The sequence below is a fragment of the Sarcophilus harrisii genome, chromosome 3, assembly GCF_902635505.1.
Source record: "Sarcophilus harrisii chromosome 3, mSarHar1.11, whole genome shotgun sequence".
NCBI lineage: Eukaryota > Metazoa > Chordata > Mammalia > Dasyuromorphia > Dasyuridae > Sarcophilus > Sarcophilus harrisii.
Window position 1 is genome coordinate 600,504,382 of NC_045428.1, and position 12,512 is coordinate 600,516,893.

General features: G+C 65.8%; 2 protein-coding genes across 3 annotated transcripts; one reads left to right on the plus strand and one right to left on the minus strand.

The window, feature by feature from the left end:
- Positions 1-1,552: 1,552 nt before the first annotated feature.
- On the plus strand, positions 1,553-4,569 carry FUZ (fuzzy planar cell polarity protein). 2 transcript variants are annotated; one of them, XM_031963403.1, is made up of 11 exons: positions 1,553-2,114; positions 2,283-2,404; positions 2,529-2,613; positions 2,694-2,762; positions 2,855-2,959; positions 3,189-3,386; positions 3,467-3,562; positions 3,655-3,761; positions 3,843-3,907; positions 4,005-4,079; positions 4,161-4,569. In XM_031963403.1, exons 1-11 carry the CDS (start codon positions 2,004-2,006, stop codon positions 4,409-4,411), a joined length of 1,284 nt encoding a protein of 427 aa, XP_031819263.1. In that variant the 5' UTR covers positions 1,553-2,003; the 3' UTR covers positions 4,412-4,569. The 2 variants fall into 2 exon arrangements, with proteins under 2 accessions (XP_031819263.1, XP_031819264.1); XM_031963404.1 differs by having other exon boundaries at positions 3,189-3,215.
- On the minus strand, positions 4,441-11,217 carry AP2A1 (adaptor related protein complex 2 subunit alpha 1). Its single transcript, XM_031961726.1, has 16 exons — positions 10,969-11,217; positions 9,633-9,701; positions 9,399-9,541; positions 9,012-9,205; positions 8,785-8,914; positions 8,601-8,702; positions 7,948-8,056; positions 7,563-7,713; positions 7,308-7,476; positions 7,083-7,180; positions 5,806-5,945; positions 5,543-5,666; positions 5,300-5,416; positions 5,132-5,201; positions 4,914-5,048; positions 4,441-4,808 (listed from the first exon to the last, which is right to left on the minus strand). The coding sequence occupies exons 1-16, from the start codon at positions 11,033-11,035 to the stop codon at positions 4,731-4,733; spliced, it is 1,896 nt and encodes a 631-aa protein (XP_031817586.1). The 5' UTR covers positions 11,036-11,217; the 3' UTR covers positions 4,441-4,730.
- Positions 11,218-12,512: the final 1,295 nt, after the last annotated feature.

The following is a 12,512-nucleotide window of genomic DNA, read 5'->3' on the forward strand; positions in this document are numbered from 1 at the left end:
GACTGGCATGGGGTTTCACGGCTAGTAAGGGTTAAATGTCTGAGGTCAGAGTTGAAATCGGGTTCTCCTGACTCCAAGTCCGGTGCTCTACTCACTGCCACATCTAGCGGTCTTTCCTCCAATTAGAAATCAGATTACTTGATGTGGCCCAGTCGATGGTGTCATTGTAATTACTTGGTCCGATTTGATGAATTGTTTCCAATGCTAAAACTCTGTCTCCTCCTGTTTGGGGGCCCAGGGCCAAAGCTGAGAAGGTGTGGTCCAGATTGGTGGGAAATCGCCACACGGCTTAATAAATGGGAAGGGACCCTTCAACCTTTGTTTCCTCAAGTCATTCCAGCTTTCCACCCGTAGCACTTGCTAATTACTGTAGAGGGCGCACAAGTCCCGGACCCTCTGCTCCCGCCCCCACCCTCTGGCCAAGTCTCTAGCAGCTTCTCAGATCACCCAGCCCCTCCCCTTGCCCAGCCAGGAGCCCGCTTCCATACCCTGGTATCACTCGGGCCCTGGGAAACCATCTGAAATGTGACCTGAGGCTGGAGAAACCCTCTCACCCAGAGTCTACGGCTCTGCCCCCGGCTCAAATGATGTTCCTGGGATTCCTGGCCAAGAGAAAAGAGGGATTCCCTACGAGGGCCGTGGGCAGCGGAGCATTCAGGGGAGGGGTCCCGGCCCCAGAGCTCTGACCCCCCACTTCCGGATTTCAGGGTTCAGAGATTCGTTGGGGTTGGGGGAGGGAGGTGCTGTCAAACAGGTCGCTCTCAAACCCAGCAGCGGGGATTAAAGTACCTTCCGGCCTGGTGCCAATCCCAGGCCAGCTCAGCCTCCAAGAAAGGAGCCCATAACAGGCTCCGGCCTTCAAGCTCAACCCAGAACTGGAGGCTCTGGCCGACAAAGGCCTCGGCCCACGGACATCAGGAAGTAGTCTAGACTTGATTTTCCCACTGGACATCCCCTTAAAGGGGCAGCCTGACCATACAACCTGCAAACGCACCCTAAGGACGCTGGGATTTTCCCCTGACTTGGGGTCCCGCCTTCCCCGTCCTGGCGCCCCCGGAGAAGCTGGGAGCTCCTGGGAGCGGAGTCTGCCTTGTTGCGCCTGGGTTGCCCCCCTCCCCGCCCCTTACAGCGCTTTACCTAGAGCCTAAACGCTTTTAGTTGGCCCGTGTAACCCAAAGCATCCAAGCACAGGGCTACAAATGGCGCGGGGGCGGGGGACTCAAAGGTTGGACTCCGACCAGGCCGGCCCGGTAACGGGAAGCCCAGGTCTGTTTAACGTTAGGAAAACTAGAAGCTGAAGCACCGCGACGCGGATCACGGCATGACACCGACAGATGCAGGATTTCTGACAGCGCGGCACCCGTCCTTGTTCTTAAAATGGGGAAACGGGGGTGTGTGGGGGGGGATTTTTTTCAGTGACCCAGGGACAGAGGGCACGGAGCACGCCCGGCTTCATCTGCCAGAGCCGACCCCGTCCCTAACGGTCCGCAGTGAATGGGCTGTACGGGCGTCGGTGACGTCATCAGCACCGCGAAAACCGGGGTGGTTGCTAGGCAACCCCGTCAGCCGGGCCCATCTTTGAATCAGCACCGGGATCGGAGACGAAGAGGTCAGATCTTAGTGACCAGGAGTTAAGGAGGCAGGGAGCGCCCCGGAAGCTCGGGACACTCGGGAAGGAAGCTCAGCTGCCCCTGGTCCGGGCGGCGTGACCCTCAGCCCCGCCATCCCGACCGCCGCCATCTTTGTTAGGGGTGGGAGCATTTCCGACCGCTAGACGAAGCGGAGCCGCCTGCGAAATGGTGACGGCACCATCACACCGAGGGCACTGACCGGGCCGGCACCATCTTTGATAGGGGCGCGCACATTAGCGGCGGCAAAAGTGAAGAGTGGCCCGATCGCGCCATTTCTGATGGGGCCGCGTGCACTTCCGGCCACGGAAACGGGACAGCTCTCCGGAGCGAAATAGATCAGCAGCAGCGCCTCCCGACGCGACCCCGAGGGGCATGGCGGAAGACGGCACTTCGGGGGCCGTGCACTTGCTCTGCCTCGCCGCCTCCAGCGGAGTCCCCCTATTCTGCAGGAGCAGCCGCGGGGGCGCCCCCTCCCGGCACCAGGTGAAGCCACTGGCGGAAGCAGGAAGGGGTGGGTGAGGGAGGGAACTACCGCTCCCGACAGCGCCCGCGCGTTCGGGACCTGGGCGCTGGGCTCTGGCGCAGGGCTTGCCGGGAGCTGTAGTTCTCGCCGGTCCCTGGCTGCTGTCCTGACCTGGAACCCCATTCCAGCTGCCCTTCTCCGTTATCGGCTCCCTCAATGGCGTGCACATGTTCGGGCAGAACCTGGACGTGACGCTGCGCTCCGCGCGCACCGAGGACACGGCCGTGGTGTGGAAGACTTTCCACGACAGGTGAGCCGGGCCTGGAACCCCGAGCTGGGGGGATGGGGGCGCCGTGCCCAGTGCCCGCCCTGCGTGCCTCAGTGTCCCGGTTTGTGATGAGCACGCCCCTGACTCCCGGCCGTCCCCCTTACAGCGTCACCCTCATCGTCCTGTCCTCGGAGCCGGGATGCTCGGAGCTCAGGCTGGAGCGGCTGCTGGAGCTGGTGTTCGGGGCCATGGTGAGAGGCTGCCGGGGGGCTGCGGACCCCTCCCCTCCCACTCCCCACCCCGTCCAGGTCCCCACAATGTCTGTCTCTAGGTCCTGCTGGTCGGCCTGGAAGAGTTGACCAGAATCCGCAACGTGGAAAGACTGAAGAAAGAGCTGAGGGTGAGCGGGGGGCGGGGCCGCAGGAGGGGCCGGGGGCGGGGCCGCAGGAGGCGAGGCCGGCACCCAAGTCCCCACCTGGTCTTTCTCCCCAGGCCACCTATGGCCTCATCGACAGCCTCCTGGGGGACGCGGAGCTGGCCGGGGACCTGACCCAGTGCGTGGACTGCATCGCCCCGGGGGACGGGCCGCTGCTGCAGGTCACCCAACCTGACCCCACTGCCCAAGGAGCAAGGTGGGGGGGGGGGGTGTTTGCAGGGGGAACCAGAGCAGAAGAGCCCAACTGAGCCTGCAGCAGAAGGGCCCCCACTGAGCCCCAAGCAGGACCCCCAGTAAACCCAAAGTAAACGTTACCCCCTTCCCCCTCCTCACTGAGCACCCCCCTCAGTCCCTAGCAGACTGACCCCCAATGAGGCTTTCTTCCCTCAGGAGGCCCTGGCAGGCTTTGCTGAGGAGGTGGGCAGCGTCTTTGCCAGCCTGGTGGTGGGTGGCCGGGTGGTGGTGGGCACGGAGGGCTGGTGGCGCCTCGGGTCTCCGGAGGCGGTGCTGCTGCCCTGGCTGGTGGGCACCCTGCCAGCCCAGGCTGCCCGCGACTACCCCGTCTACCTGCCCCATGGGAGTCCTACGGTGAGTAAGGGGCAGGGTGGGCCCAGGGAGGCCCGGGGAGTGTGTCCGTGCCCGCTGCCCCTAAGCTGCCCCTCTGCCAGGTGCCCCACCGCCTCCTGACACTGATGCTGCTGCCCCGCCTGGAGCTGTGTGTGCTGTGTGGGCCTCAGCCCCCTCTCAGCCAGCTGGAGCCTCAGGTGAGCCGAGCCCCCAGTCAGCCAGGGGTCCCTCGGCAGAGTGGGGTACAGGCCCTGACCCCTGCCTCAAGCCTTCCCCCCATCCATCCCAGGTCCTGGAACGCTGGTGGCAGCCAGTGCTGGAGCCGCTGAGGGCCTGCCTGGCCCTCGCACCCAGGGCGATCCCGGCAGGCTTCTCACTGCACCCTGACATTCTAGGGTAAGTGAGGAAAGCCGGGACCTGGAGGGCTTCAGGGTGCATCCCAGGAGCTAACAGGATCTCTCCCCCCTCCCCTGCCAGGCTCCTCTTCCTGCACCTGGAGCAAAAACGTGCCTTCTTCACGGTGGATCTTGGTGGAGAGGAAGGTGCGCCAGAGTGGGGGGCTCAGCACAGCATGGAAGGTGGGTCCAGGGGGGCGGGAGAGGGGGCAGCTTCAAAGGTCTCTCTCCTTCTCCACCCCAGGTCCTTCCCCCAGGACCCGCCGGCGCCTCCTCCGCTCCTTCTATGTGCTGGTCACTGCCACCCACTTCCCTCCAGGTCAGCAGGGCTCGAGGCTTCCCAGGGAGTGCAGAGTAGGGAGCCCCAAGTCCCTAGCACATGTTTCCCTTTTCTCCTCAGAGGCGGGGTCATCAGAGGAAAAGGCCGAAGAGCAGGGGTGCCCCACGGGGGTTCCCCGGGCCTGCTATGTGGTGTCTGGGGCAGCTGCCAAGGGGCCGGAGGGCCGGGAGGACCCCGGGGCTGGGCTCAGGCTGGTGGCGATCCAGGCGGGGCCCCGCCGCCTCCTGCTGCTGGTGAGCCCCCAGAGCCCAACGCATGCCCTGCGGGGCCTGGCCACTCGGACCCTGCACGCTCTCACCCCCTTCCTCTAGGACCCCAATAAAGCGCCCGGCCCTGCCACTGCACCAGCGTCTCATCTTTTATTCGCTCACATTAATACACGGTGGGCTGGGGGCAGGGCAGGGGAGGGGACGGCCCTAGCCCCTTCCCCTCTGTGCTTCAGGGAGGGGGGCCCCCGACACTGTAAACAGCAGCAGCTCAAAAAATAGATACAAAAGGGCAAAGGGGACGGCCCGGGCCAGGGCACCCCCGGCCCGGAGTTCTGGAGCCCCTGGCTCTGACCCCGGGAGCCAAGCCCCTCAGCACACGGCCCCCCCTCATCCTCCAGGACCGGGTACACGGGGTCTGAGATTAGAACTGCTCGGCCAGCAGCTCACACAGGTGCCGAGACACACTCTCCTTGCTGGTCCGGAGTGTCAGGCGGTACATCTGGGGCCAGAGGAGACAAAGAGCCAGGGTCAGGTTGGGGAGGGGGTGGGGAGGGGCACCGGGAGGAGGCAGGGGAGGGCGAGCCAGCAGGCAGCCTTCTCTCACCTGGGCCTGGGCGTTGGGCTCCAGCCGGAGCAGGCAGCCCACCTGCAGGGCCTTGGTCTGCACGATCCCGGCACCCACGTAGTTCTCCGGGTTTGGGTCCACGTTGTCCAGCAGGGCCGAGCCAAAGCCGAGGAGCTGAAGCACAAGGGACATGGATGGCCAGGGGCTCCTTGACCCCCACCCCACCCCCTCCTGACCCCGGGACTCTACCCCCTCACCTTGGCCTTGGTCACCTCGGAATCCATGGGGTGATTGGCCTGGAAGATTTTCTGGGCCTCCTGTTGGGGGCTGGACATGACAGGAGAGACAGGCCAGACTGAGCCCCCAAGGGGGGCACCCCCACCGCCCGGCCCTCCCCCCCCGCCCACGCCCCAGCCGCCCCTCACAGGCTCAGCTGCTTCCAACGCTGAAAGAAGTCCTGGGCAGCCATCTCGGTGGGCTGGAAGAACTTGTTGATGGTCACCGGGAGCTTGAGCGTGAGGGCCTGAGCAGCCCCCCCATACCTAGGCAGGAGGAAGGCAGGGGAGGCCCTGGGCTCCGTATCCTGTGAGTCGCCACACTGGCCCAGGGCTGCCCCCACGGTACCCCCCCCCCGCCCCCAGGCCTGGGCACTAGGCTCCGCCCCTCACCTGAAGCGCACGGTGAGCAGGGGGGCAGTGATGAAGTCCCTGAGGCACTCGATGTTGAGGACCTGCTGCACTTGGGCACCCCCATCCACCTGGCCTGGCACCCGCTTGGTCTGCACCACCAGCTGTGCATCCAGCCCGTCAAGGAAAGGAATCAGGGCAGGGAGTGGGCGGCTAGAGAGTGAGAAGATGGCCATGGGGGGGGAGGGGGCCTGGACAGGGGGTGGGGGTGGGGGGAGGAAAGAGCCTGGAACTGAGTAGGATATGAGTCTGGAGGTCCCCAGGATGAGTGACAGTGGGACAGAAGCTCTGGAACTGCACTGAGGTCTTGTTTCCATAGAAGAGATACATACGGCCTGGGGGGGAGGGGAAGAGGGCCTTAGCCTGGCTCTGAGGGGCCGCCTGTCACTCTTCCCCCCCATCCCAGCCCATCACTGCCCCCTGCCACTGTCCCCAGCCCATCACACGCGTGTCCCCCCATCCCAGCCCATCACTGCCCCCTGCCACTGTCCCCAGCCCATCACACGCGTGTCCCCCCACTCCCAGCCCATCACTGCCTCCCTGCCACTGCTCCCAGCCCACCACTGCCCGCCCCCCCTCGGACCCCCGCCCCCCACTCCCAGCCTCACCAGGCCCAACCGGGGGCCCCGACTGGCGCAAGCCCAAAGGACCCTTTTTACAGAACCAAGAGCCGGGGCCAAACCCGCCCCCCTCCCGCCCCCCACCCGCACCCCAGGCCCCCACGTTCAAAGCTCCCACCTGGGAGGGGCCCGGGGCCCCCGGGGGGCTGCACAGGAAAGGAACGGGGTCCAAAACCCAAAATTTCCCCCCCCCCCCCATTCCCCCCGCCCCCCCAACCCCCACTTTCCCCCCCCAGCCCCCGGGGGGCCCGGCCCATCCCCCAACCGGCCCCCAACCCTCTGAAAACCCCAAAGGGAAAACTCCCCCAAAAAGGGAAAACCCCACCTTGGGGGAAAACCCAAACCCCCCGGAACCCCCAACCCCCCCACCCCCGGCCCAACCCCCCAGCCACCCCAAAACCCGCCCAAACCCCCCCTCACCAGGAACCCACCCCCCTGCTGAAACCCCCACTTTCCAGCTCCCCCTTCCATTCCCCCTAACATTATAACCCTGTTTAAACAGCCCCACTACAGGTTTGGGTCGCAGGAAACTGAGGGGGCTCCAGGGGGGCCCTCACGCCCCCCTCCCCCCCCCCCCCGCCCCCCACCCGGGCCCCCTTGGGCCTTGCCCGCAACCAGGTTCCCAATCCCGGAGACCCCAACCTTACCAGCCCCCGGGCCTCAACCCTAAGAAACCCGGGACCTTCACCAGGGCAGGGAACCAATAAATTCCAACCGAAACCTTCCCTTACCCTACGCCGCCCCCGTTTGGTAAACTGGCAAAACCTTTACCACACCTCGCCACTACCCCATCATCGGTAAATTTCCCCCTTTCCACTCCCCCCGTCCACCCCACACCGGCGGAAACGGGCCCCTACCCCCTGGCCACCCGCCCCCCACCCCCCCCACCAAAACCCCCTCACCCCTCCCCGGACGACCTTCTCCTCGTAACATTCCAACCAATCTGCTTCTTTCGGTCACCGGCAAGGTTGGCCCGCTCCCCGCTGACATCCCGCTCCGTCTGGACCACATTGGGAGATGGGGGAGGGGGGTGAGCACAAGCCATGGCAGGGGGCCGGGATGGGCAGGGACCAGGGCTGAGGGGCAGGGGCCAGAGTGGGCAGGGGCCGGGCGGCCAAGGCGGGTACCTTAAGGGCATTGATGACTGTATCGATGTGGGTCTTGACGGCCTCGTGGGAGAACTCGGAGCTGGCCAACGTGCACATGCTCTCCAGGGCCAGGTACCGCAGGTTGGTCTCGCGGTGCTGGAGGAACTGGCCCAGCTGGTTGCAGGCCCGGACCAGGAGGTTGGGCTCACTGGGGGGCCAGGGACAGTCTGTGGGAACGGTTTGTGGCAGCCAGGCCCACCCTCTCCCCCACCCCCACCCGAGCGGCCCCCAGACCTGTCATAGTGGATGATGAGGCTGATGGTCTCGAAGAGGACGGCATTCTTAGCGTTGGAATGCTGAACTTTCTTGGACTTGGGGGGCTCCTGCGCCTTGTTCAGGACCGTTTCCAGACACTCCACCAGCCGCCCCTTCACTGCGGCGTCCTCTGGGGCCCGTGGGGGACAGGGAAGGGTCAAGGGTCCGGCCCTGGCCCATCCTTCCCCAAGCATGGCCTCGAGTCTGCTCAACCCCAACGAGCCCCTGGAGGAGGTAAGGGAGGCCCCAGGCCCGGCCCCAGCCTCTTCCAAAGGCCCTTAACGTGGGGCCAACGGAGCCCGGCCAGAAGATGGAGGTCGAGCTGCACTAGAACCTTCGGGAGCTTTCGGGGAACAGGCCCTACCTGGTGGCGCGTAGCACTGCAGCAAACGGAGCAGCTTCACGGACAGCCACGGGGCAGGGACGAAATAGTAGGTGTAGTCCTGGAGGTCCGTGGAGGCCGAGGAGACAATCTGGGGGCACGGGGGGGCGGAACAGAGGTGAGATGGCAGAGGGGACGAGGGGGAGAGAGGGACAAAGGGGAGAAGGGGTGGGGAGAGAGATGGAGACAGAGACACAGAGGAGGGAGCAAGAGAGGAGGAGAGAAGGGGTGCCTGGGGAGGGGGGCTGCACCTCCAGCTTTTCTGAGCTCCTCCCTTGACCCTCAAATACTCACTTGAATGGGGCTGTTTTTCAGAACCAAACTCTTGCTGGGCCCACTGAGGCAAGGCCTCTGGGGAGCTGTCAGTGCTCCCCAAGACCGGTCCCTAGGACCACAGCAGGGAGCCAGACTGTGGTTCACTCGCCCCCCTCCCCCAACAGGGCAACCAGAGCCTGAGCCACAGAGGGATAGGCCGGACGCCCAGCTCTGCTCAGGGGGCGTTTTCAGCCTCCATCCCTCATACCTCTATGACCACAATGCACCGCCCACGTATACGAAGACTTTTCGGGTGGGAGGGCCCCTTGACAGGGGGAGACAGAGGGAGAGAAGGGGCCCCCGCCCACCCCCCCACTCACCCGGCTCAGCCGTGAAACCGCCAGTGAGACACAAGTCTTGAAGTCATCTGGATTCTTTTTGCAGAGGCAGGTGATGAGGCTGACGGCGGCAGTGACCACGCCCTGGGACAGAGAAGAGGAGCAGGGGCTCAGCCCGGCCCCCAGCCCCCCCGCCCCGTCCCCGGCAGCATCGCGGGCACCTCACCATGTGCTGGTCGTTGAGGAGGTGCACCACGCGGGCTGTCCAGTCGCTCATGGGCACGAGGTCGGGCGAGGCCTTGTACAGGCGCAGTAGGCACAGGGCGGCGCTCTGTTTGACGCTGTCCATGCTGTCCCTGGAGGGGCCAGGACTCGGGGGTCGCCCGGCTCTCCCCCCTCCCCCACCTCCCAGCCGGGTATCCGGCCCCCCCCCACCCTTGCCCACCCCCTCACCCTGCCACCAGGATGCGGGGGATGTCGGCGGCGAAGGCCTCGCCCATCTCACGGCTGCCCACGTTGGCGATGCAGTGCAGGGCCAGGCACATGAATGTGGGGTTGCGGCTGGTCAGGTCGTTCTTGACCCCATTGTTGATGAGGCGGATCAGCTCCGACGTGGAGTTCACCAGCACCGAGATGAACAGGTAGCCCTGCCCACAGGAGCCCAGGGCCTCAGTGAGCCCCCAGCCCCTGGTCCCCCCAGCCAGGGCCTTGGTGAGGGCCCCAGCCCCTGACTACCCTCCCAGCCCAGAGCCTCAGTGAGCCCCCAGGACCCCATTACCCCCCCAGCCCCCCACTACCCCCCAGCCTAGGGCCTCGGTGAGCCCCCAGCGCCCCACTCACAATCTGCTTCTCCGTGTACTTGTTGGAACTGAGCAGGTTCACGGCCTCCATGTGGCCGAAGTCGATGTCATGGCCCAGCAGGAAGATGAAGAGCAGCTTGCAGACGTACTTCTTCTTGCTGTACCCGTCCAGGGCCTTGTCCCCTGGGAGGAGGGGACAGAGCACACGTGGATGGGAGTCCCCAGACGAGGGAGCCCGCCCCGGCCCCTGGCCCTCTCGGCCCCTCCTGCTCACCTTTGAACTTGGACCGGATGTTGGCCAGTTCCTTGTTGATCCTCTTAATCTCTGCCTCCTTGCTCTTACCTTGGAGAGTCGGGGGGGAGATCTGGGCCTGAAAATCTCCCCTCCCCCAGGACCTCCCTGCAGCCCCTCACTCTGGAGCATGCCCCGGGTCCCTGACCGACCCAAGGAGAAAACCGCGGCCTGGGGTCAAGGAGGCCTCAGATGCCCCAGCTCTGGGTGCCCGCGGCCCGCCTCAGGTTCCTCCTCTGTACCAGGGGGGACGAGCCCTCCCAGAGCTGCCACGAGGGCCCCGGACGCCCCACCAGAGGAGTGCGGGATCCGTGTCGGCCGTGGCTCGGGGTTTTCTCGGGGCTTTCTCGGCAAGGGCCCCAGGGAGGTTTCAGACAGGGGACCCGCGCCCCCTCCCAGGGACTTGCCACACAGCTAGGGTTCGCCAAAGGCTCCTCCCCACCCCGGCACCTCACACTGGCTCCTCTCTCGGCCTTTGTCTAGAATGATTTGGGCCCAAGAGGCTGGCCCCCCAGGGTGCCAGCCCCCATTGCCAATGTCCTGTATGAGCACAGAGCCACAAGGAGTGCCCTCCCTGCCACAGGCTGCCCTCCCTGCAGGGGGCGCCCTCCCTGCCACAGGCTGCCCTCCCTGCAGGGGGCGCCCTCCCTGCCACAGGCTGCCCTCCCATGACAGGTGCCCTCCCAGCGCGGGTCTCCTCCCCAGCGCCCCCATGACGTGACCCTCTGCTTGCCCTCCTCCCCCTGCCTGACCGCTCCAGGAGCCCGAGGCCTCAGGCCCTTCCCAGCAAGTGGCTCAGTTTTCTCAGAGGGACAGCGGGGCTGCCGGCAGCCCCCAGCCCAAGGCTGAAACTCCACGCGTCCGAACTTGCACTCGGCCCCGCCCCCGCCCCCAACCCCCTGCTTCCCTCTGACCCTCGAGGCCTCAGCCCCGGGTTAGGTGCGGCCTTCAAGGCCCGGTCCCCCTCTCCCCCCCAGTCCCTGACTCCAAGGCTGGCAGCTCCCTGAGGACGCCCTCCTCCCCATTCCCACCCACAGGCAGGCCCGGCTGGCCCCGGCAGAAGCTCTGGGTTCCGATCCCGCCCCGGCTCCTGGAGGGAGGAGCAAAGTCCTCCCTGCCCCGTCTACGATTAAGGGGCGGCCCCGATACTGGGGGGAGGAATCCTACTCCGAGGAGGGCTGGGGAGAGGGAGCCGGAGGCACGGGGGGAACCTCAGCGCTTTGGGAGGGACCCGCGTGGCCTCGCCCCGGCCCCGCCCCCCGGCCCCGCCCCCCGGCCCCGCCCCTGCCCTCCCCTCCCCCGCCCCTGCCCCACTCACAGTTGCGGATGTCCGAGATGAACACGGCCAGGCCCCGCATGCCGTCACCCTTGGACACTGCCGGCATGATGGCGGCGGGGGCTCCCGGACTCCGGGGCCGAGTCGGGGGTGCGGAGGGCGGGGGTGGAGCCGGAGCCGGGGCCGGGGCCGGGACCACCCGACGCTCCTCTCCTCAGCGCTGAGGGAGAAAGGGAGGGACCGCGGCAGGCAGGCGGGCGGGCCGCGTCGACGCCCCCTCATTGGGCCCCCGCCCCCGCGTCTCTCGTCGCCTACTGGCCGTTGCCGCGATCGCCCCGCCTTCCCCTTCTTCCTATTGGTCCAAGCTTGCGTCGCGCAGAGCCGCCTCCGCCCCACCTGCCTCCCATTGGCCAAGCTCGTTCTCTGTTTCCGCCCGGAGGACTGGGTCGGGGAAGGGGGAGGACGTAGGGGGAAGAAGAGGGGAGGGGCGTTGCCTGGGAGACGGGTGGAGTTCACCTCCGCGCCAAAATCCCGCCCCGGCTCTCCGACTCTTATTCCGATTGGCGGATCCTGATAAACTTCCGCCATGGTCGGCGAATCGTACAGACTACATGGGAGTTGGGGGAGGGGAAGAAAAGTCCAGACTGATCGTGACGCAAGCCTCCCCTCCGACACACACCAACGGGACTCGGGGAAGCCGGGAGGCGTTGGCTGTTGGCCAGCAGGCGGAGCGAGCTGGGATAGGTGCAATAAGGCCTGCAACTCCCCGCTGCAGAGAAGGGCCTGGGGGAGGGGGAGGATGGAGGAGGGCGCTTGTGAGGAGTCTTAGACGATGTTCCCCGTTATTGACCGTGAACCTGGCCGCCCTGGGCTCAGGAAATAATGCCCGAGACTGGACGTTCTGAATTCAGGGGAAGTGATTCCTCCGTGAATCCGTGGACTCCTACGCAGCTACTAGGAAGATGGACTGGGAGAGTCCATTCTGAAATATAGGGGCTGGGAAAGGAGATGTGCCTCCCCCACCGCACGAGTCATTGCACTGCTCCGTCCATAGCTTCTAGGAGGCTGGAAGGGTCCCTTCATGAGTCCTTGCCTGGCAAGAGTCCTAGCACTGCTCCGCCAATCAGTTCTGGGAAAGTCTGCTCCATGAGGAATTTCTAGTCTATCCTTAATTCTGGGGGGAGAGCTTCCAGATTTGGGCCCGGGCTCTAGAGAGTTCTCTGTGTAGGGACAGTGCCGTCCTAGGGGGAGCTCCCAGGCGGACGGAGCTACGACCCCGAGCACCGCCCGTTAGGAGCGGATGGAGGCGGGAGCAGGCGAGGTGCCGCCTCCCCAAATGCACCACCCCGCTAAGCCCCGCCCATGACTCGCTTCCACTCTCTCCTCTCGGGCCTGAGGCGGGGGCTGGTGTCCTTCGGCCCGGAAGGGGACGCGGGTGACGTCACCGCATGGGAGCTGAGTTCAGGTGCTTCCCGCGGCCAGATGGGGCCCCAGGCCCTGGGGGGGGATTATCTCTGAAAGTCCTTCCCGCTGGGAAGGCGGGGCCGGAGGGCTGGCCACGGAAGTGACGGAGGGGTGCCGGGGCC